Raw genomic sequence first — 25,082 nt, 5'->3', positions numbered from 1 at the left:
ATATAAGTGTTGTTGCAGCCAGGGTTGTGGTTATTGTTTATTAGTCAAGTTCTGTGTGTGATTGAATAAATGTGTGTGAACTCTGAATTATGTTTAGTCTGTGTCTGGGTGTTAGTGCTGGGTTGGGTGGGGGCTTCTAGTCCGCTCTCTTTTTTTTATATTATAATTATTATTTATTTATTTGTGTAAGCTTATCTATTATTTATTCACCTTTTTTTCTCAAGGCCTGGCTAAGCGCGTTGGGTTACGCTGCTGGTCAGGCATCTGCTTGGCAGATGTGGTGTAGCGTATATGGATTTGTCCGTACGCAGTGACGCCTCCTTGAGCTACTGAAACTGAAACTGAAACTCTTATAGAGCGCGACAGTGTGTGTGTGCTTTTGGTTCAATGACAACTTATTTGTTTGGGCGTGACGTTGACAGCGTCAGTGTGTTTCATCTCCTAGCTACTTCCTTCATAATACGGCTATCTGATATTCGTTTTCAGGAAAACAGCTTTTGAAGGGGCGGATGCGGACAGGCCCAGTACTCGCTACATGTCGTCTGTTGGTATCTCTGTCACGTCGCTTTGTCTGTCTCTGACGAGGAATTCGAAACTGCACTTCACTTGCGAGCCTCGGATTGGCGAATAAAACAATGACAACTGGACGGCGCGACCTTCAGTTTGCTCTGAGCAGCGGCCGTGTTGACAAGTTCGTCAATCCTTTGCTGACATCTCTCATTTCCCTTGACAGTTGGTGAGGTGGAAGGTGAGGTGGTGGTTTTGGGTTTTTTGTGTCTGTGGTTTGTGGTTTGGCGGGACTGTTGTGGGGTTTTTGTGTCTGTGGTTTGTGGTTTGGCGGGACTGTTGTTTTGGGTTTTTTGTGTCTGTGGTTTGTGGTTTGGCGGGACTGTTGTTTTGGGGTTTTTGTGTCTGTGGTTTGTGGTTTGGCGGGACTGTTGTTTTGGGGTTTTTGTGTCTGTGGTTTGTGGTTTGGCGGGACTGTTGTGGGTTTTTTGTGTCTGTGGTTTGTGGTTTGGCGGGACTGTTTTGGGTTTTTTGTGTCTGTGGTTTGTGGTTTGGCGGGACTGTTGTTTTGGGGTTTTTTGTGTCTGTGGTTTGGCGGGACTGTTTTGGGTTTTTGTGTCTGTGGTTTGTGGTTTGGCGGGACTGTTGTTTTGGGGTTTTTTGGGGTTTGTGGTTTGGCGGGACTGTTGTTTTGGGTTTTTTTTCTCTCTGTGGAGCGTTGCAAAGGTGAGTCATCTATTGTTTTCGCTTGGCCGCGTTGTTGGGGTGATGTGTGTGTCTTTGTGTGTGTGTGTGTGTGTCTGCGCGCGCGTGTGTATATGTGTGTGTTGGTGTGAAGTAGGTTGAATTTCTAATGTTTGTTGTTGATTTCTGGATCTGCTGTTTATGCAGTTTGCTCTCTCTCTCTCTCTCTCTCTCTCTCTCTCTCTCTCTCTCTCTCTCTCTCTCTCTCTCTCTCTCTCTCTCTCTGTGAGTGTGTGTGTGCAAGCTCAGCATACAGTCAGCAAACGATACGACCACTCTTCCTCACACGATAGCACACACACACACACACACACACACACACACACACACACACACATACATATATACATACATGTATTTTTTCTTCTTCTTTTTTTAAGATATATAAACCATATGCTAGCATTTGACATCAGGACATCCTTTTTTCCCATGGGGTGTTTTGTGTTAGTCCGTAGAAAATCACTTGACGCATTAATCATAATATTTGTCAATATAATCATAATCATCGTAATCGGAAGAGGAGCAGCAATAATAATAACGGACATTTCATCAGCGCTTTTGTCTTAAAGCTCAAAGCGCTTTACATGCACAACACAATTCGTTCACTGTTGTGAAGAAATAATGATGACAATATTAAATCAAGTTACCTAGCTGCGTTATCTCATATTTTTCCAAGAAATGACTTTGTGCGGATGGTGGTTCTAGTCTGTAAAAACCTGTAATTTCATTGGTATTTTCTTAGTTTCGCTTTTGTTTTCTGTTCTGTCAAGATCTTCGTCAACTTTGGTTTGAGTAACGTAGTGTTGTTAGTCTTTCCATGCCGCTTATCTTATCTTATTTTTATTTTCTATGTGTGTGTGTGTGTGTGTGTGTGTGTGTGTGTGTGTGTGTGTGTGTGTGTGTGTGTGTGTGTGAAATACAGCCAGTTTTCTCACCTTATATCCCGTGTCACGTCCCTTGCCATTACAAAAAGAAAGAAAGAAGAAGAATGACAATGATGATAACTTCAAAGATGATGGCAATAATGCTGATGATAACGACAATAAAAACAACAACAATAATAATAATGATAACCATCATCATCATTATAGAAATAGATAAATCAAATTAATGAGTTAATCAACAAACAAGACAAAATATACGGTATTTACATGGTGCTAAATCTTGTGAGGATTGCATCGCCTCAACCAATGTCTGACAATTGTGAGAAAAGAAGAAAAAAAGAAGAGAGAAGAGAGAGAGAAGAGGGAGAGAAGAGAAGAGAGAGAGAAGAGAGAGAAAAGAAAGGAAGAGGTTAGAGTTTGAGGAAGGTATGAAGGTGTTAGGACTGCTCCATGACGCCACGCCCCCTCTGACCGTCAGTCTCTCGGCTGAGACAATAAACCGAGGTCCCGTGTGCAGCACGCACTTGGCGCACTGAAAAAGAACCCACGGCAATGAGTGTGTTGTCCTCTGGCAAAATCATGCAGAAGAAATCCGCTCTGATAGGTACACAAATATATAACCATGCGCTCAAGGCCTGACTAAGCGCGTTTGGTTATGCTGCTGGTCAGGCATCTGCCTAGCAGATGTGGTGTAACGTATATGGATTTGTCCGAATGCAGTGACGCCTCCTTGAGAAACAAAAACTGACCTTCGAATTGGATGGTCTCGCCTCGAGAGCCCACACTAAGTTTGCATGAAACATCAGTTAACACTCCTGCCTTATTAAATGCTAAAAGAACTGGCAGGGCTGTTAAGAGCATGGCATTTAGGTTATTACTAAATGCCCCATATACAAAATATTGTGAAAATATTGAAAGTATTTGCAAGGGTCGTTTAACGGTAGAACACGTTTTAACTCGTTTGCCTCCAGAAATGACTAAGCACGTGTTACCTGTTTCAAATGTCATTTTTTGGGGGGAAAAAGTTCTGTATTTCAAAATGTTCTTTATCAAAGTTAGCTAGTTATGTGTCAAATAGTCCAGTTTCAGTTTCAGTTGCTCAAGGAGGCGTCACTGCGTTCGGACAAACCATATACGCTACACCACATCTGCCAAGCAGATGCCTGACCAGCAGCGTAACCCAACGCGCTTAGTCAGGCCTTGAAAAAAAAAAGAAAAAAAAAAGGGGGAATAAATAATAGATAAGCTTACATAGATAAATAAATAAATGAATAATAATTATAATATAGAAAAAGGTAGTAGTAATAATAATAGTAATACTAATAAAATGATTTTTTTTAAAAAGAAAAAAAAGTCCAGTTCGTTGTTCATTGTAGGTCCCAACATCATCCTCTTTTCAAATAATAATCTATAGAACTTTACAAGTATTGGATACAATTTTTGATTATTGATTAATTTTCTGTCCTAATTCAGCTTCCCACATCCCCCATCTCACACACACTCTTCCAATATTATGTTTTTCTTTCTCCAGTCACTGACGCCCACCCTCTCCATTTTACATTTTGTACTCTATCTTTTCCACATTTTGTACTCTATCTTTTCCACATTTTGTACTCTCTCTTTTCCACATTTTGTTCTCTCTCTTTTCCTTCCTCAGTCAAAGCTCAAAATTTAATACTAAACAATACGGATAAAAACTTGTAACAAGACACAGGACATTCACAGAAGGATGGGAGTTACACAGTGCACATTCTGCACTCTTCCTTTGTTGGTATAAACTGCACCGACTACAGAGGGAAGCAAATGTAAGCACAACCACCACACTATATGGAAGACAGACAAAGACCGACTTTAAGAAAGCAAAAACAAACACTCGAAATGAAGGGAAAACAATGATAAAATGGACGATGAAGAAAAAAAAATCAGACACGGACAGAACACACAAAAAGGATAAAAAGGACAATTAAGCACACTTAAATACACACACACGAGACGGAAGGAAAAGGACAATCACACACACACACACACGGAAGGAAAAGAAGAATAAAAGGGAGAATTAAACACACACACACACACACACACACACACACACACAGAAGGAAAAGAAGAATAAAAGGGAGAATTAAACACACACACACACACACACACACACACACACACACACACACACAGAAGGAAAAGAAGAATAAAAGGGAGAATTAAACACACACACACACACACGCACACGCACACACACACACACAGAAGGAAAAGAAGAATAAAAGGGAGAATTAAACACACACACACACACACACACACACACACACACACACACACGCACACACAGAAGGAAAAGAAGAATAAAAGGGAGAATTAAACACACACACACAGACACACACGCACACACACACAGAAGGAAAAGAAGAATAAAAGGGAGAATTAAACACACACACACACACACACACACACACACACACACAAGGATAAAAAGGACAAAACTAATTACACTTTTTTTTCTTTTTCTATGAACAAGTAGGAAATATCTTTATGGTGATTTCTATCCTGCAGATGATTATTCGTTATCTAGATAGGAGTATAATACTCCAGATGCAAGCTGACATCACCACGTGACAATGCACGAAAAAGGCCGAGTTCGTGTGAAATAAATAGATTAATAAATAAATAACAGGTCATGTGTGAATGGAAAAAAAAGAACGGTGAGGCGAGGACAGTGGAGGATTAAACAAGAAATAAAGAGGAGTAACTCTCACAAGGTACAACTCTCATGTTGTCGATTCAGTTAGCACGCGGGTTAAACAAAGGTACACTGCAGTAACAGCAGCATTGACTTGAAGTTGTGTACATTGTGAATGTTGAGAGTTACTTCTCCCTCGTGGTGTTGTATTTTATGGAGTTGTCCGGGAGCCATCATGCCCAGCAGATGGACGTGGTGTTGTATTTTATGGAGTTGTCCGGGAGCCATCATGCCCAGCAGATGTACGTGGTGTTGTATTTTATGGAGTTGTCCGGGAGCCATCATGCCCAGCAGATGTACGTGGTGTTGTATTTTATGGAGTTGTCCGGGAGCCATCATGCCCAGTAGATGGACGTGGTGTTGTATTTTATGGAGTTGTCCGGGAGCCATCATGCCCAGCAGATGGACGTGGTGTTGTATTTTATGGAGTTGTCCGGGAGCCATCATGCCCAGCAGATGGACGTGGTGTTGTATTTTATGGATTTGTCCGGGAGCCATCATGCCCAGCAGATGGACGTGGTGTTGTATTTTATGGATTTGTCCGGGAGCCATCATGCCCAGCAGATGGACGTGGTGTTGTATTTTATGGATTTGTCCGGGAGCCATCATGCCCAGCAGATGGACGTGGTGTTGTATTTTATGGAGTTGTCCGGGAGCCATCATGCCCAGCAGATGGACGTGGTGTTGTATTTTATGGATTTGTCCGGGAGCCATCATGCCCAGCAGATGGACGTGGTGTTGTATTTTATGGAGTTGTCCGGGAGCCATCATGCCCAGCAGATGGACGTGGTGTTGTATTTTATGGAGTTGTCCGGGAGCCATCATGCCCAGCAGATGGACGTGGTGTTGTATTTTATGGAGTTGTCCGGGAGCCATCATGCCCAGCAGATGGACGTGGTGTTGTATTTTATGGAGTTGTCCGGGAGCCATCATGCCCAGCAGATGTACGTGGTGTTGTATTTTATGGAGTTGTCCGGGAGCCATCATGCCCAGTAGATGGACGTGGTGTTGTATTTTATGGAGTTGTCCGGGAGCCATCATGCCCAGCAGATGGACGTGGTGTTGTATTTTATGGAGTTGTCCGGGAGCCATCATGCCCAGCAGATGGACGTGGTGTTGTATTTTATGGAGTTGTCCGGGAGCCATCATGCCCAGCAGATGGACGTGGTGTTGTATTTTATGGAGTTGTCCGGGAGCTATCATGCCCAGCAGATGGACGTGGTGTTGTATTTTATGGAGTTGTCCGGGAGCTATCATGCCCAGCAGATGGACGTGGTGTTGTATTTTATGGAGTTGTCCGGGAGCCATCATGCCCAGCAGATGCCGTGTAGCGTGTATGGATTTTTCCTAGCGCGGCGACACCTCCTTGAGAAACTGAAACTGAAACTGAAACTCACTTCCTTCCGTGTGTTCAGGCGCTTAGATCATTGTTGACATCTGTTTTATTTCATTTGGTTATAGTTTGGTTTGCTTTACCTTCTTCGAATCTGTAATAATAATAATGATAATGATGGTGATGGTGATGATGATGATTTGTAGTAGTAGTATTAGCAGTAGCGGTAGCAATAATGATAATAATAATAATCATAATCATAATCATCATCATAATAATAAAAGAGCAAAGAAAGAAAGACAGAAAGAAAAAAAGAAGAAGACGGAAATTAATGGTTAACGTAATGAAACCGGAAGTAATGAAGGGGTGGGGAGGGGAGAGAGAAACAGAAAGAGGAAGAAAGAAAAAAAAGGAATTAGTGAAAATATGAAGAAAAAAAGAAAGCAAGAAAGAAATAGCGACAGAAAAAAAAGAAGGAAAGATATACGGAAGACAAGAAAAGAAAAAAAAAAAGAATAAAACAAACAAACAAACAAACAAAAAACAACAACAAAAACAAACAAACAAACAAAAACAAAAAACAACATCGACAACAATGAACTGACAATGGTCAATGGCTTGACTATCTGATTCGTCGCTTGGTGGGTCGTTTTTTGTTCATTGTAGGCTGGTTGATGGAATTCTTTTGAATTGCTCCATAGCTTCAGTTTCAGTTTGCAAAAAAACAAACAAACAAACAAACAAAAAAACCAACAAAAAAACATTGTAATAAAACACTACAGCTGCCACTACTACTACTACTACTACTCATCATCATACATTTTATTTTTTAGCGCGTCCAAACCTCTGAAAGCGATTTAGAATAACACGACCTTTCGTTCTGCCTTTATTTCAAATGATATTTTTCTTTCTTTCTTCTTCTATCTGTCTTTCTGTTAAAAAACAAAAACAAAACAAAACAATAACAACATTTTGATCTCTCATTTTCTTTCCATCTGCCGTTTAATGTAACAACAACAAAAAATCTCATCACTTTTTCACGGCGTCTTCTGTTTTTGTTTTTGTGTTTTTTTGTTTTGTTTTTACAAAAAGGCGTCATAACTTCTACATATTCCACAGTTTGCCCTCTGCTGTTACAAAAAAAAAAAGACTGTCATCGCATGTACACATTCCACAGTTTGTCCTCTGTTATTACAAATAGACGTCACTACTTCCAGACCCTGTCCTCTGTTGTTACAAACAAACACACACAAAACGTCATCACTTCTACACACTGTCCTCTGTTGTTACAAAGAGACGTCATCACTTCTACACACTGTTCTCTGTTGTTACAAAAAGACGTCATCACTTCTACACACTGTTCTCTGTTGTTACAAAAAGACGTCATCACTTCTACACACTGTCCTCTGTTGTTACAGAAGACGTCATCACTTCTACACACTGTCCTCTGTTGTTACAGAAGACGTCATCACTTCTACACACTGTCCTCTGTTGTTACAAAGAGACGTCATCACTTCTACACACTGTCCTCTGTTGTTACAAAGAGACATCACTTCTACACACTGTCCTCTGTTGTTACAAAAAGACGTCATCACTTCTACACACTGCCCTCTGTTGTTACAAAGAGACGTCATCACTTCTACACACTGTCCTCTGTTGTTACAAAGAGACGTCATCACTTCTACACACTGTCCTCTGTTGTTACAAAAAGACGTCATCACTTCTACACACTGCCCTCTGTTGTTACAAAGAGACGTCATCACTTCTACACACTGCCCTCTGTTGTTACAGAAGACGTCATCGCTTCTACACACTGCCCTCTGTTGTTACAAAGAGACGTCATCACTTCTACACACTGTCCTCTGTTGTTACAAAAAGACGTCATCACTTCTACACACTGCCCTCTGTTGTTACAAAGAGACGTCATCACTTCTACACACTGCCCTCTGTTGTTACAAAGAGACGTCATCACTTCTACACACTGTTCTCTGTTGTTACAAAGAGACGTCATCACTTCTACACACTGTCCTCTGTTGTTACAAAGAGACGTCATCACTTCTACACACTGCCCTCTGTTGTTACAAAGAGACGTCATCACTTCTACACACTGCCCTCTGTTGTTACAAAGAGACGTCATCACTTCTACACACTGCCCTCTGTTGTTACAAAGAGACGTCATCACTTCTACACACTGCCCTCTGTTGTTACAGAAGACGTCATCACTTCTACACACTGCCCTCTGTTGTTACAAAGAGACGTCATCACTTCTACACACTGCCCTCTGTTGTTACAAAGAGACGTCATCACTTCTACACACTGTCCTCTGTTGTTACAAAAAGACGTCATCACTTCTACACACTGCCCTCTGTTGTTACAAAAAGACGTCATGACTTCTACACACTGCCCTCTGTTGTTACAGAAGACGTCATCACTTCTACACACTGTCCTCTGTTGTTACAGAAGACGTCATCACTTCTACACACTGTCCTCTGTTGTTACAGAAGACGTCATCACTTCTACACACTGTCCTCTGTTGTTACAAAGAGACGTCATCACTTCTACACACTGTCCTCTGTTGTTACAAAGAGACGTCATCACTTCTACACACTGCCCTCTGTTGTTACAAAGAGACGTCATCACTTCTACACACTGTCCTCTGTTGTTACAAAGAGACGTCATCACTTCTACACACTGTCCTCTGTTGTTACAAAGAGACATCACTTCTACACACTGCCCTCTGTTGTTACAGAAGACGTCATCACTTCTACACACTGCCCTCTGTTGTTACAAAGAGACGTCATCACTTCTACACACTGCCCTCTGTTGTTACAAAAAGACGTCATGACTTCTACACACTGCCCTCTGTTGTTACAAAGAGACGTCATCACTTCTACACACTGTCCTCTGTTGTTACAGAAGACGTCATCACTTCTACACACTGCCCTCTGTTGTTACAAAAAACGTCATCACTTCTACACACTGTCCTCTGTTGTTACAAAGAGACGTCATCACTTCTACACACTGCCCTCTGTTGTTACAAAGAGACGTCATCACTTCTACACACTGTCCTCTGTTGTTACAAAGAGACGTCATCACTTCTACACACTGCCCTCTGTTGTTACAAAGAGACGTCATCACTTCTACACACTGCCCTCTGTTGTTACAAAGAGACGTCATCACTTCTACACTCTGTCCTCTGTTGTTACAAAGAGACGTCATGACTTCTACACACTGCCCTCTGTTGTTACAAAGAGACGTCATCACTTCTACACACTGCCCTCTGTTGTTACAAAGAGACGTCATCACTTCTACACACTGCCCTCTGTTGTTACAGAAGACGTCATCACTTCTACACACTGCCCTCTGTTGTTACAAAGAGACGTCATCACTTCTACACACTGCCCTCTGTTGTTACAAAGAGACGTCATCACTTCTACACACTGTCCTCTGTTGTTACAAAGAGACGTCATCACTTCTACACACTTGTCCTTGTTACAAATCGACTCATCACTTCTACACAATGTCGCCTCTTGTTTCAAAAAGACGTCATCACTTCTACACTCTGCCTTCTCTGGTTGCAAAAAAGACGTCATCTCTTGTACACATTCCACAGTCTGTCCTCTGATGCTACGAAAAGACGTCACTACTTCTACACACTGTCATCTCCTGTTGGGAAAACAAACAAAAAAAACAACAACAACAAAAAACCAACAACCAAACACGTCATCACTTGTACACGTTCCACAGTTTGTCCTCTGTTTTTACAACAAGACGTCGCTACTTCTACACATCTCTCTTGTTTAGAAAAATACGTCATCACTCGAACACATTCCACAGGTTGTGCTCTGTTGTTACAAACAGACGTCACTACTTCTACACACTGTTCTGTGTTGTTACAAAAAGACGTCATTACTTGTACACAATCCACAGTCTGTACTCTGTTGTTAAAAAAAAGACGTCATCACTTGTACACACTCCACAGTCTGTACTCTGTTGTTTAAAAAAAGACGTCATCACTTGTACACACTCCACAGTCTGTACTCTGATGTTACAACAACAAAAAAGACGTCATCACTTGTGCACACTCCACAGCTTATTGTTACAAAACGACATCAATGCGGCTGCACAGCAAGGCCAAATGTCGATTGCTGTTGCAGGGAGAATCAAGCGGAAACATGTCAGGATTACCAGGACGACGCCAGCAGCACGGGACACGTCGTCATCAGCAGCAGCAGCACGGCTGCAGAATGCAGACATCCAGGATGTACTTCTGCTGGATCATGTTGACTTCTCTGGCCATAGTGATGGGTATGTCATGTCACATATCGTCACGTAATGTCACGTCATTTCATGCCATGCCCTGTAATGTAATGTGATCACTTTCTTGTCTGTCTTTCTGTGTTGGATGTAATCGTAAGGTAACTGACTCGCTGATCATGACAGACTTCACTATGCTCAGATCGTGTGACGCAGTGTGTTGCATAATGTGACGCCTGTCTTGTGACATCATCTTTACACATGGCTCTTCCCAGGGCAGGGCGCACCGCGACCTACAGTACAGATCCACACACCTTCCCACCCCCCTCCCTCAGTGTGTGTGTGTGTGTGTGTGTGTGTGTGTGTGTGTGTGTGTGCGTGTGTGTATGCACAGACATGCGGAAACAGGCACAAACAAGCAGAGCATGACGGACTGACAGGCAGGCAGGCAGGGCACACATATCTGATCCTCCGCGCATGCATGTGTACACTGACGCGCATTCATCCGCACGTTTCATCCATTCCACCCTTCCTTCATCCGTTCATGCTGTCGATGTTGTTCAACCGTTCACATAATCCATACCAACTTGGTACTGATTGACTCACTGTTATTTCCATGATTTTTTTTTCTAACAAGGGGACAGCAATCAGCTGAAAGGCACCTTCTTCCCCGAAGGGAAGAAACTCCGACTGGAATGCCCACCCGACAAGGACAACAAATTCCTGGCAGTCTACCTGAGGAGGCTGGGCAACAACAGTCCGGTCCTCGCGGACTGGATGCCGAACAGAGATAGCGGTGGGTTGAGAGCTGGGGCCGGGGGGGAGGGGTGTGGGGGGCTGGGGGTGGGGAGGGGAGGAGGGGGCGGAGAGGGGAGGAGTGGGGTGGTGGAGTGTAGATCCAGCTCACACTTGGTAATAAAAGACATTCTATTCTATCCTCATCAACATCATCATCATCATCAACATCATCATCATCAACAACAACAATAACAACAAGAGGAGCAGGAGGTGATGATACTACCGTTATTATAATCACTACCACCACCACCACACTTTAATATCATTTTATTTTCGTGTTTCAAGATACGATAACCCCTCTCTCTCTCTCTCTCTCTCTCTCTCTCTCTCTCTCTCTCTCTCTCTCTCTCTTATGGATTCAGTGTGTTGTTTACTTAAGTTTGGTGTTTGTTTTTTCCACATCATTTTTTACATATCCTCGTCCCGATGACATGGGTATATGGCCTAGTGCATTAAATCATCTCAGTTCTCCCTCTCTCTCTCTCTCTCTCTCTCTCTCTCTCTCTCTCTCTGTCAGCACTAAATCATGTACGTCAAATGTTTATAAAACCTAAGTACTACAAGCATCCCTCTCTGTTCAAGTTGAATTTGTTAATGTCGTCAAGCAATATCAATGACGTACATAATTTTTCGGTATTCTTATATAAGGCATTCAAATTAAGAGAAATTGTTACTTCGTAAAACAGATATAATGTATTTTTTGTTGTCGATATATTTACACGGATACAATGCACGGTTTGCTGTCTGTATTTATGCTTATTTGTTTATGTGTTTTCGCTGAGTTGTATTATGTTTACGTATACCCCCTTCACTAGGGGCTGTGGCCTGATTGTGAATAAACCATTCCAGTTCTCTCTCTCTCTCTCTCTCTCTCTCTCTCTCTCTCTCTCTCTCTCTCTCTCTCTCTCTCGTCTTTTTTCTTCTTCCTTCCTTCCTTCCTTCCTTTCTTTCTTTTCTTCTGAAAACAGGTGCCCGCAGCAGCAGTTCTGATCCGGAGAGAGTGCAGGTGGACAACACTGACGACACGCAACTGGTGGCGGTGCTCAGTGACGTCACCTGTTTGGACAGCGCCACCTATGAGTGCACCACCACGGAGCAGAAAGACAACCGTCAAACTAAATACACCTATCCCTTCACCTACATAGGTAGCTTGATGTCGCTCAGTTGTTTGACTTGAGCTTTAAGTACTCTCGAATTGCATTTAAAAGTGTCAATGTTCTCCCTGGATCAAGGAGTGTTGGAGGGCTTCAAAAATACTTCATGTGGAAATGAATCAATCCTTCAAAGTCTTACTTTTCACCAGATTGTCAGATGTACGACCCAAAATTATCATTTAGAATAAAGAAAAAGTACACGTGTTCCTTCATAAGGTGGTTTCAGTTCTTCATCTTTGGGATTTTTTGTTGTTGTTGTTTTTGTTTGGTGTTGTTGTTTTTTCTTTCCCCTAAATTTATACGTCGGACTGTGTATGAAGTCTTTCTGTATATCTTGTATCAATAAAAAAAATAAATCATCCTCAGCCGGCTCCTACTAAAGTTTTACATCAGTTCTGTTATGTAGGGTTCAAAGTAAGAAACGATCGCGATTCTTAAATTAGATAAAGCAAACCGCAAAAACCAATACATTTATGAACAAGTAAATGAAATAAAAGAATAAATGAATATATAAAGAAACAATGTAATGATTAAATATATAAGCCAAATAAATAAATGAATGAATGAAAATTCATGAATGAATAGATAAAAAAAGACTTTTTTTTTCTTTTTGTTTGTTTGTTTGTTTCTGTTTTGCGTTTGTTTGTTTTTTTATTCACGAAACCAATTGGCGTTCTAAAACAGGAGACATCACCCAGCCGTTTCTCAACAACACAGCTCTGAAAGCTCGTTACATGGAGGGAGAGTTCATCCGTCTTAACTGCTCCGCCCGCATCGGTGTCCATAGCAACAGGATCGTGTGGGAAATCAAGAGGCAAAACGACTCCAAGTTTGTTCGTCTGAACGAGGCTTTGCCTGCGGTTTCCATCACCGAGGTGTGTGAAAGAGAGAGAGAGAGAGAGAGAGAGGGGGGGGGGTTGGAGGGGGTGGGGGGGGGGGGGGGGGCAGACAGAGACAGAAAGACAGAGACGGAGACAGGTAGAAAGAGAGGAAGAGAGAGACACAGAGAGAGAGCATGAATGAAAGAATAAATAAATGGATGATTTTTTTGTTTGTTTGCTTGTTTGTTTTTGGTTTGTTTTTGTTGGGGTTTTTTTTGCATACAAGCCATAGGCATCACACACTTGGATACTGGGAAGGAAGACTTGCTGACAATGGCATTCCATTGGCATTGGGATGAATATTAATAATTATGAGAGAGAGAGAGAGGAGGGGGGATTTGGACTCAGTCTCATAAATGTATTCAGAGAAGCCATTTTTGAACGACTGAGCTGTATTAGTGTGTGTGCGTACGCGCGCGTGTGTGTGCCTCTGTCTGTGTGTGCGTGTTTCCATGTCTGTGTATGTGTGTGAGCGCGCATATGTGTGGTGACCCCTCACGTCTCCATCATATCCCCTTAATAATACAACCCCCCTGCGACACCCAACCCCCTTGCCCCCTTGCCCCCTTGGCCTGTGTTGCAGTATGACCCTACCCCTCGGCCGGGTGACTGCACAGTGTACAGCACCAGTCGTCTGCATTACGGCCTGACCCGTGGGGACGACGGGGCAGTGTTCCAGTGCCGCCTCAAGGACACCAACCACTCCTCTCGCACCGCGGTGGCTCTGGCCTGTGCTGACCAAGGCGGAGAAATTACCGTTGGGGCCTCGAGCAGAATCGTTACAGGTAAGTACACAGAGACAAATCTGTTGGCGCTGCGAGCAGGATCGCTACAGCTAAATACACCAAAGGACAATTCTTATTGAGGTAGTCGCATTCGTAGTAGTAGTGGTAGTAGTAGTAGTAGTAGTAGTAGCAGCAGCAGCAGATAGCATTCGTAGTTGCAGTTCAGTAGTAGCAGTAGCAGGAGCAGCAGAAGCACTAGTTGTAGCAGTTCATGACCAAGGCGGAGAAAATGCCATCGGCGCTGCGAGCAGGATCGCTACAGGTAAACACACCAAAGGACAGTTCACGTTGAGGTAGGCGCAATCGTAACCGAAGTAGTAGTAGTAGCAGCAGCAGCAGAAAGCATTCGCAGTAGCAGTTCAGTAGTATCAGCAGCAGCAGCAAAAGTAGAAGCAGAAGAAAAAGTTTATTGCACGTACTGCAAGTATTGTTTTAGTTTTTAAAAGTGTGCATGTCAGTAGTCTATTCATAAGCAATATGCAATACCTTATTTTTTTTCTTCGTGTTTCAAAATATATTTGTTTACTGTTTTATATTTAACATATATTACCTGTAGTATGTGAAAGGGAGAAACTATGTAAGCAGTGTTTTTACATTTGCATCTATATTTCCTATGTATATGTCAACATTCATGTTTACTACATTCATTACTTGTTCGTGTTGTGATCGTATGCCTGGCCTAATTTCTCTGATTCGAGATAATAATTCACGGTTGCAGGTAATGGTCATTCATAATTGTCTGTCCATCTATATGATCATTCATGATAATCTGTCTGTCTGTTTCATTATTCTTAATTATCTGCCTGTCTGATAGATCATTCGGCATTGTCTGTCTGTCTGACAGTTTACAACAGTCATGTCGTGTCAGTCTGTCTGACAGTTTACAACAGTCTGTCTGACAGTTTACAACAGTCATGTCGTGTCAGTCTGTCTGACAGTTTACAACAGTCTGTCTGACAGTTTACAACAGTCATGTCGTGTCAGTCTGTCTGACAGTTGACAACAGTCTGTCTGACAGTTTACAACAGTCATGTCGTGTCAGTCAGTCTGACAGTTTACAACAGTCTGTCTGACAGTTTACAACAGTCATGTCGTGTCAGTCTGTCTGACAGTTTACAACAGTCTGTCTGACAGTTTACAACAGTCATGTCGTGTCAGTCTGTCTGACAGTTTACAACAGTCATGTCGTGTCAGTCAGTCTGTCTGACAGTTTACAACAGTCATGTCGTGTCAGTCAGTCTGTCTGACAGTTTACAACAGTCATGTCGTGTCAGTCTGTCTGACAGTTTACAACAGTCTGCCTGACAGTTTACAACAGTCATGTCGTGTCAGTCAGTCTGTCAAACAGTTTACAACAGTCATGTCGTGTCAGTCTGTCTGTCAATTTACATGAGTCGTGTCGTGTCAGTCTGTCTGTCAATTTACATGAGTCGTGTCGTGTCAGTCTGTCTGTCAATTTTCATGAGTCGTGTCGTGTCAGTCTGTCTGACAATTTACATGAGTCGTGTCGTGTCAGTCTGTCTGTCAATTTTCATGAGTCGTGTCGTGTCAGTCTGTCTGACAATTTACATGAGTCGTGTCGTGGGGTCAAGGTCGGGGGAGGAGCCCTGGAAGAGGGGGGGAAGCGACGAACCCACTGGGCACTGGTCAAACGGACGGGGATGTCCCCAGAGCTTCATACGTCAAAATGGAAGGTAGACTTTGGGGGTGGATGTGTGTGCTGCTGTTGTCTTTTTCTGCTCTCTCTCTCTCTCTCTCTCTCTCTCTCTCTCTCTCTCTCTCTCTCTCTCTCTCTGTGTGTGTGTGTGTGTGTGTGTGTGTGTGTGTGTGTGTGTGTGTGTGTATCCCTTAACTCTTTCTATACACAACGCTTTGTTAATTAATGTGGTATGCTATAGCGTACCGCGAGTTTAAAAGTGCGTAGTTCATAGATCAAAGGTCTTGCTCAAAACAAAACGGAACAGCCCTATTCGACAGTCACCCGAAAAGTGCACCTGTACTTTTAGTGTGGCTGAGAATGCCTTTGTTTGAGCACAATATATGCGAGCATACAGTCACCCAACTCTGCCTTCTTGCTCGCTCACTTGTCAAGATGGCGTTTCTGTCAACTTCGGCAAGTACTGTGGCTCAAAGTCTAATGCAAACTCATTTTATAGTGGATATCCACTGTGCATACACTTTTGTCCATTCAATTGCTAAAATTAGGAAGTGACTATGGTTACAAAAGACAACATTTTTGGGGGAAAAAATCTATTAGAAAGAATCATCCTCTTTATGTCAGTTGTGAAAAACATGGAGGTTTTTTTTTCCAAATATGATAAATCAGTCAATGATAAAGTGAGTGCTTTGAAACTTTGTCCATTCTGTTCTTTATATCAACACAACATTTCACAGCTGTATGTACTTCAATTCTTTTTTTTAATATATATTTTTCTTGTAACATAAACAATGTCCACGTACAAAGTTTAGCAACAAGATCAGTACCCCCCCCCTCCCTCTCTCTCACACACACTCTCTCTCTGTCTCTCTCTCTCTCTCTGTCTCTCTCTCTCTGTGTCTCTCTCTCTCACTCTTTCTTAAAACAATGTCCACATACAAAGTTTAGCAACAAGATCAGTAATCTCTGTCTCTCTCTCACTCTCTCTCTCTCTTAAAACAATGTCCACATACAAAGTTTAGCAACAAGATCAGTAACCCCCCCCCCTCCCTCTCTCTCACACACACTCTCTCTCTGTCTGTCTGTCTGTCTGTCTCTCTCTCTCTCTCTCTCTGTCTCTCTTAAAACAATGTCCACGTCCAACGTTTAGCAACAAGATCAGTAAACTCTCTCTCTCTCACTCTCTCTGTCTCTCTCTGTCTGTCTCTCTCTCTCTGTCTGTTTCTCTCTCTCTCACTCTCTCTCTCTCTTGAAACAATGTCCACGTCCAATGTTTAGCAACAAGATCAGTACCCCCCCTCTCTCTCTCACTCTCTCTCTCTCTGTCTCTGTCTCTCTCTGTCTCTGTCTCTCTCTGTCTCTGTCTCTGTCTTTCTCTCTCTCTCTTAAAACAATGTCCACGTGCAACGTTTAGCAACCTCTCTCTCTCTCTCTCTCTCTCTCTCTCTCACACACACACACACACACACACTCTCTCTCTCTCTCTCTCTCTCTCTCTCTCTGTCTTTCTCTCTGTGTCTCTTTCTCTCTCTCTGTCTCTGTCTCTCTCTCTGTCTGTCTGTCTGTCTGTCTGTCTCTCTCTCTCTGTCTCTCTCTCTCCCTGTCTCTCTCTCTCCCTGTCTCTCTCTGTCTCTCTCTGTGTCTTTCTCTCTCTGTATTAATGACCTACCCTTATCTATCAAGACACCATGTGAAATGTTTGCTGATGACACCACCATTCATACTAGTCATACTAACCTATGTATTGTCTCTTTCTCTTCAGGAAAGTATTGACCATTTGATTGAATGGTCCGAACTAAACCACTTGTGTCTCCATCCTAAAAAAAACAAAATTCCTAATAATCACAAGGCAAAAACGTCAAAATATGCCCATAAACTGTTCGCCTAATTTCATCAAAGGCGACAAGATTGAAGAAGTTGACCACCATAAAATCCTTGGCATCACTATCGATAATAATTTGTCATGGTCACATCATATTTCTCTGTTATGCAAACAGGTATAAAAAAATATCTATCAACTGTCTAGAATTAAACACTTTTTGTATCTTCACTGGCGAAAACTATTTGTCAGTGCTTATATAGAATCACACATTAACTATGCTTCGACAGTGTGGGATTCGGCGAGTGACAGTATTATAAAGCCTCTATTGAGTCTGCATAGAAGAGCTGTAAAATTGATTCTTTTAAAATCTTCATCATTGACTGTATCTGATTATAAAGCTCTCGATATCCTCCCACTGAAAACAAAACTTCTATTTAACAAAGGTCTATTTATGTTCCAAATCATGTCTGGATTTGCTCCCCCCCTCACTGAAGAATAAATTTGTAACCAACACTCATCGTCATGTTCATAAAGTTTTGGTACCACTTCCAAGGATCGATCTTTTAAAATCTAGTCTGTCTTATTCAGGGGGCTGTTTATGGAATGAATTATTATCCTGCCTCAATGTAAACACTGTAAAAAGCATCCCTAACTTTAAAAACATATATCGTGCACATTTATTGAAAAACATGTGATTATGTGACACATATCAATTATAAACAACAAACATGTATAGATTGTCAATATATACACGCCTCTCTCCTCCCCTGTCAGTCTCTCTCTATGTCTGTCTCCACTGTCACTGTCACTATATCTGTCTGTTGTCAGCCTCCCCTACCTTCTTTACTCTTCCCCTTGTCCATTCTTCCTTCCGCTCTCCACCACGCCCCTACCCTATTGTCCTCGTTATTCATCTATCGCGATATTGTATTGTACATAAGTTCTATGTTTATGTTTGCACATGCTTATGCAGTTTTGACGTTGGTGTTGTGAATTGACACTCGCTTCTTTTTTTTTCTTTCTTTTTTTCCAGTTAGTATTTATGCCCAGAGGGCTGGATGTAAACAAGTACTTTATGCTTACACCTTTACCCTCGTAAAATAAAAATTTCGTTCGTTCGTTCGTTCGTTCGTTCTGTCTCTCTCTCTCTCTGTGTCTCTCTCTCTCTCTGTCTCTCTCTCTCTGTCTCTCTCTGTCTGTCTCTGTCTCTCTGTCTCTCTCTCTCTCTTAAAACAATGTCCACGTCCAACGTTTAGCAACAAGATCAGTAACCTCTCTCTGTCTCTCTCTCTCTCTGTCTCTGTCTCTGTCTCTCTCTCTCTCTCTCTCTGTTCCTTACAGAAGAAGGCGATGACTCTGGCAGCACGTCCGACCCCACTCTGGTGGTGGTGATAGTGGTGGCGGTGGTGGTGGTGGTGGTGGTCTTGGTGGCCTTGGCCTTGGTGAAGAGACATACGGACAAGCGGCCTCAGCCCCTGGTGGTCCTGGACAGTGAGTATCATACCCTGGTCTAGAAGGCTGGCGGTTCGAATCCATGCCTTGTTGCAGTTTTTGTTGTTGTTGTCGTTGTTGTTGTTGTTGTTGTTGTCGTTGTCGTTGTCGTTGTTGTTGTCGTTGTTGTTGTTGTCGTTGTTGTTGTTGCTGTCGTTGTTGTTGGTGGTGGTGGTGGTGATGGTGGTGGTGGTGGTGATGATGGTGGTGGTGGTGGTGATGGTGATGGTGGTGGTGGTGGTGATGGTGATGGTGTTGGTGGTGTGGTGGTGATGGTGATGGTGGTGGTGATGGTGGTGGTGGTGGTGGTGGTGATGGTGGTGATGGTGATGGTGATGGTGGTGGTTGCTGTTGATGAGCTGGTATCATCGTCGTCATCATCGACAAAGGTTGTTGTCATTCTAAACGTCAATGTCATTGTCCATAGTATTGGTAGCTGTTGTTGCAGGGGGGTTGGGGTGGGTTGATGGGGATGGGGGTGGTGTACAACTGCCAACACTTCTCCTGCAACTGCTGCACACACGCACACACAGACACACTATAGCCTATCGTTGAAATCAGGTTAACGATCAAGTTGACGAGCATACATATTAGAGACTGAACAGACATGTAATGTTACAAATGAAAGGTGTCATTCTTGTTAAAACAAAGGGAAAAGAAAAAAACAGAAACAAAAACAAAAAAGACAAACCAAACAGCAACCCTACTGTTCTGAATCAGATTCAACCAACACACACACACCAGATGAAAACAAACCAAAACAACTAACGTGTTGACAGAGTATTGTTCAGATATCAATGAATTCATAAACAGACACCTTGTATTGCCGCTGAAAATAATCTGTTTCCCACCAACAATCGCACAGTGACCCCAATTCTTTTTCTTCTTTAAGAAAAAACAAAAACGAAATAAGAAAAAGATAAACCCAAGACGAATATCACAAAAAGTGAAACTAGAACCAAAAATGCGAACATGGACACAGACAATCAAAGGAACAAACGAAGCGGCCCCATGCACAGTGACAGCTGTGATGGCTACTGACCCCTCCCAACACAAAGGCTGGTGGTGTGTGTGTGTGTGAAGTGTGAAGTGTCTGGGCAGGAAACGGAAAGTCGCCAGCACGTGCAAGGAAAGGGGAAGTCACGGTCAGAGACAGGCACCACAGGAAGAAGACATTGTCAGCTCCTTTCACTGTTTGTAGCTGTTGTTTGCGCTGTGAGCCGTCTGCCCGCTGAGTTCGAGAGTCAGTTTGCTTAGTTTAAGTTGGGGCTGGAAAGGGCAGGGCATAGGCAAGGGCAGTGTAGGGCAGTAAAGGGAAGTGCAGTGTGGGCATGGCAGGGCAGTGCAGGTCAGTGTAGGGCAGTAAAGGGAAGGGCAGTGCAGGGCAGTAAAGGGAAGGACAGTGTGGGCAGTGCAGGGCAGTAAAGGGGAGGACAGTGTGGGCAGTGTAGGGCAGTAAAGGGAAGGACAGTGTGGGCAGTGCAGGGCAGTAAAGGGGAGGACAGTGTGGGCAGTGTAGGGCTGTAAAGGGGAGGACAGTGTAGGGCAGTGCAGGGCAGTAAAGGGAAGGACAGTGTGGGCAGTGTAGGGCTGTAAAGGGGAGGACAGTGTGGGCAGTGCAGGGCAGTAAAGGGAAGGACAGTGTGGGCAGTGTAGGGCTGTAAAGGGAAGGACAGTGTGGGCAGTGTAGGGCAGTAAAGGGGAGGACAGTGTGGGCAGTGCAGGGCAGTAAAGGGAAGGACAGTGTGGGCAGTGCAGGGCAGTAAAGGGGAGGACAGTGTGGGCAGTGTAGGGCAGTGTAGGGCAGTAAAGGGAAGGGCAGTGTAGGGCAGTGTAGGGCATAAAGGGAAGGACAGTGTGGGCAGTGCAGGGCTGTAAAGGGGAGGACAGTGTGGGCAGTGTGGGGCAGTAAAGGGAAGGACAGTGTGGGCAGTGTAGGGCAGTAAAGGGAAGGATTGTGTGGGCAGTGTAGGGCAGTAAAGGGAAGGATTGTGTGGGCAGTGTAGGGCAGTAAAGGGAAGGACAGTGTGGGCAGTGTAGGGCAGTAAAGGGAAGGATTGTGTGGGCAGTGTAGGGCAGTAAAGGGAAGGACAGTGTGGGCAGTGTAGGGCAGTAATGGGAAGGATTGTGTGGGCAGTGTAGGGCAGTAAAGGGAAGGACAGTATGGGCAGTGTAGGGCTGTAAAGGGAAGGACAGTGTGGGCAGTGTAGGGCAGTAAAGGGAAGGACAGTGTGGGCAGTGTAGGGCAGTAAAGGGAAGGATTGTGTGGGCAGTGTAGGGCAGTAAAGGGAAGGATTGTGTGGGCAGTGTAGGGCAGTAAAGGGAAGGACAGTGTGGGCAGTGTAGGGCAGTAAAGGGAAGGATTGTGTGGGCAGTGTAGGGCAGTAAAGGGAAGGATTGTGTGGGCATGACAAGGCTGTGCAGGGCATGGATGTGTCAGGCAGTGTCACCCCCGCTGTCACCACCACCATCACCACCACCACCATCATCACCACCACCATCACACCACCACCATCACTACCTCTACCACCACCACAACTCCCATCACTACCACTATCACCACCACAACCACTATCACCTTCATTATTATCACCACCACCAGCTTCATTATCATCACCACCAGCACCACCAGCATCATCATCATCATCACCACCACCACCGCCACCACATTAATTATCATTACAATCACCACCACCAGCACTACCTTCATTATCACCACCACCACCGCCACCATCACCACCACCATCACCTTCATCACCACCATCACCACCACCACTACCATCACCTTCATCACCACCACCACCACCACCACTACCATCATCTTCATCATCACCATCACCACCACCGCTACCATCACCTTCATCACCACCACCACCCCCGCCACCCCCGCCACCCTGACGGCTGCTGTGTCCCCCTTCCCCAGGCCCCCCGCCCTCAGAGGACAGCTACAGTGACCGCCGCCTGCCGCACCTGCCGCACCTGGCCTTGACGGACCAACGCCTCCCGCGCCGCCACGGCTCCCTGCCCCCGCTCTCCGCCTCCTCCACCCGCGCCGGCACCCTCACCTCCACCTCCTCCCTGCACACCACCCGCTACGTGGACAGCCCCCTCTCTTCCGCCCTCCTCTGCCTCGCCCCCCAGGGCCACCCCCACCCCCACCAGAAGGAGGAGGACGACCCCAACGTGTCTGTCTACGTGTCCATGACAGGCCTGGACTGCCTCGGCAAGGACCCCCCGCCGCCACAAGCCTCGGGCCCCGCCCCCTCCAGCTTCGCCGATGGGTCCACGTCCGTGTTCAGCGACTACAGCAACGACCTTGACCCCGACATGCGCGAGGACCGCAGCGAGAGCATCTACTCCAACGAGGGTCGCCACCGCTGCGCTGCAGGCCCCTGGTCAAAGAGCAACGGCATCGGCAGCAGCAACAACGGCAGCAACGACAACGGGAGGTGTGGCGGAGGCGTGGACAGCGACGTGACCCGCCTCAAAATCGTGGATTAGAAAGGGGGAAATAAAAGACCGACTTTGTGCCAACCCGTACAATTCAAGGCTCAAAGCGTGGGGTTGCAAAGGGTTGGGGGTTGAGTTGTTGTGGTGGGTGGGTAAGTTTTGCCAAAGGAAGTTATAACTCGAGCTGTAGGATTGAAAATGGTTTTAGGGTTGGGGTGGTGGGTGGATGGGTGGGTAAGTTTAGCCAAAGGAACATACAGTTCGAGCTGTAGGATTAGAAAAGGTTGTGGGCTGAGCTGGGGCAGTGGGTGGGTAGGTAAGTTTAGCCAAAGGAACTTACTTACTAAAGGGCTGGGTATTGGAGCGGTGAGTGGGTGAGTGGATAAGTTTATCCACAGGAGCTCACAGCTCCAGTTCGAGCTCTAGGATTAGAAAGGGTTCGGGGATTTGGGAGTTGGATGGGCGAGTAAGTTTAGCCAAAGGAACTTACAGCTCAAGCTGTACGATCAGAATGGTAGGGTTAGGTCACCAGCAAACGTTTGTTCAGAATCATGTGCTTAAAAAAAAAAGAACAAGCAGGCCTGAACCAACCGTAAGATTTATGATTAAAATCTAGGATCAGAAAGGTGTATTTGACATCTCGGCCTCTAAGATTTGTATGGTAGGACTTGTCCACGGTATGAATTACTCCTCAGAATCTGGGTTAACCGCTGAGTTCACAGCTCAAACTCTGGGATTTGTTAAGAGTCGGTCAGCTATAGAATTTACAGCTCAAACGAAGGGATGAGAGGGTGCGGTTAGGTCAGCTGCTGAAGCTACATCTCACAAAGAGACTAGGATCGGAAGGGTCAAGTTAGGTCAGCAGTAGATTTTTTTCTCTCATCTCAAACGCCAGAACCAAAACGGGAGGATTATTCATCAGTAGAATTCACAGCTCAGAATCTTGGATTGGAAGGGCAGGGCCGGGACAGCAGCAAAATGTACTGCCCAGAGTCATGCATTGAAAAAAATATATTAAACCCGAGTCAAAGGTAAAAATGACGGTTCAGTTCATACTGTGGAACTGGAAGGGATGGTTCAGGTTAGCGAAAGGACACCTGCAGCACCATCTCTTAGAGTAGAAAGGTAGGGGTTAACGGTATATTTCACAGCACCATCTCTTGGATGAGAAACGTACGGGTTAACGGAATATTTTATAGCTCGAGCATTTTGAATAGAAAGGCACGGGTTAACGGTATAGTTTACAACTCGAACATTTTGATTAGAAAGGCACGGGTTAACGGTATAGTTTACAACTCGAGCATTTTGATTAGAAAGGTAGGGGTCAAAGGTGTATTTGCATATTCACAACTGGAGCTCGAGGATTAGAAAGGTAGGATTAGTTCCGCGGGAGAATTTGCACCTGGGAATCCAGGATCAGAAAGGTAGAGGTCTGACAGTGATAAACTTACAGCTCTCAATCCAGGATCAGAAATACATAATATAATGGTGTAAACATTTGGACAGAAAATGAACCTAGCATAAAGGTTTGCACGGTTTGATTGATGATAAAACTGTACTGGCTCATAGAGCAAACCGCCAATAATTAGCGCGATTTGAATAACTGTTCGTCTTTTTGTTTAAATTCCATGTGTGTTTTTTTTTCATTCATTTTAAAAGAATAACAAAAGGGTTTTATGGATGAAAAGAAAGAAAAATGATTAAAACAACAACAGGCAAAAGTAAAAAATAAAAAAAAGATAATAATAAAATATAAAATCAAAATTCCAAAAAGGCAGCTGGGCGAAGTGGGTCGTGTCGCGGACTAACGTGTGGGAGGAAGAGGGTTCCAATGAACAGTCAAGATGGGTGGGACTGTAGCCCACTTGTACCCACAGTCTGGTTTCCAGTATAAAAAAAAGTTATATATAAATATATCTCTTGGTTTATTTATTCATTCATTTATTTATCTATTTATGTGTTTGTTGAGTTATTTGTTTGTTTGTTTGTTGATTACATTGTTTCTTTGTGTTGTGTGTATCTTCGTTCGTAAGGCGCCGGCAGTAGAAGGAAGTGTCAAATGTCACACCCCACCCGCCCCCACACCCCACCCCGCCCCCCACACCCAACTCTCCCCCCACACCACACCCGCCCCCTGACACCCCACCCCGCCCCCCACACCCAACTCGCCCCCCACACCCCACCCGCCCCCTGACACCCCACCCCGCCCCCCACCCCCTGACACCCATACCGCCCCACACACCACACCCCGCCCCCCCACACCACCCGGCCCCCTGACACCCCCACCCCGCCCCACACCCCACTCCGCCTCTCCACACCCCCATCCCGCCTCTCCACACCCCCATCCCGCCTCTCCACACCCCCATTCCCGCCCCACAACCCCTCCGCCTCTCCACACCCCCATCCCGCCTCTCCACACCCCCATCCCGCCCCACACACCCACTCCGCCTCTCCACACCCCCATCCCGCCCCACACCCCACCCCGCCTCTCCACACCCCCATCCCGCCCCACACCCCTACCCGCCTCTCCACACCCCATCCCGGCCCCACACCCCTACCCCCGCCTCTCCACACCCCCATCCCGC

The 25,082-nt window shown here is 44.7% G+C and overlaps 1 protein-coding gene across 4 annotated transcripts; it reads left to right on the top strand.

Moving 5' to 3' along the window:
• The first annotated feature begins 625 nt into the window (after positions 1-625).
• On the top strand, positions 626-24,647 carry LOC143296385 (uncharacterized). 4 transcript variants are annotated; one of them, XR_013057138.1, is made up of 10 exons: positions 626-748; positions 10,360-10,510; positions 11,097-11,255; positions 12,226-12,402; positions 13,096-13,286; positions 13,876-14,077; positions 15,670-15,771; positions 18,898-19,047; positions 21,971-23,718; positions 23,767-24,645. XR_013057138.1 is itself a non-coding variant. In XM_076608272.1 (9 exons), the coding sequence occupies exons 2-9, from the start codon at positions 10,378-10,380 to the stop codon at positions 22,546-22,548; spliced, it is 1,689 nt and encodes a 562-aa protein (XP_076464387.1). In that variant the 5' UTR covers positions 626-748; positions 10,360-10,377; the 3' UTR covers positions 22,549-24,647. The 4 variants fall into 4 exon arrangements, 3 of the variants coding, with proteins under 3 accessions (XP_076464387.1, XP_076464384.1, XP_076464385.1); XM_076608272.1 differs by having other exon boundaries at positions 18,901-19,047; positions 21,971-24,647; XM_076608269.1 differs by having other exon boundaries at positions 21,971-24,645.
• Positions 24,648-25,082: the final 435 nt, after the last annotated feature.

Source organism: Babylonia areolata, chromosome 21, assembly GCF_041734735.1.
Source record: "Babylonia areolata isolate BAREFJ2019XMU chromosome 21, ASM4173473v1, whole genome shotgun sequence".
NCBI lineage: Eukaryota > Metazoa > Mollusca > Gastropoda > Neogastropoda > Buccinidae > Babylonia > Babylonia areolata.
Note: the sequence above shows the minus strand (reverse complement) of the source record. Positions and strands in the feature narration are given on the sequence as shown.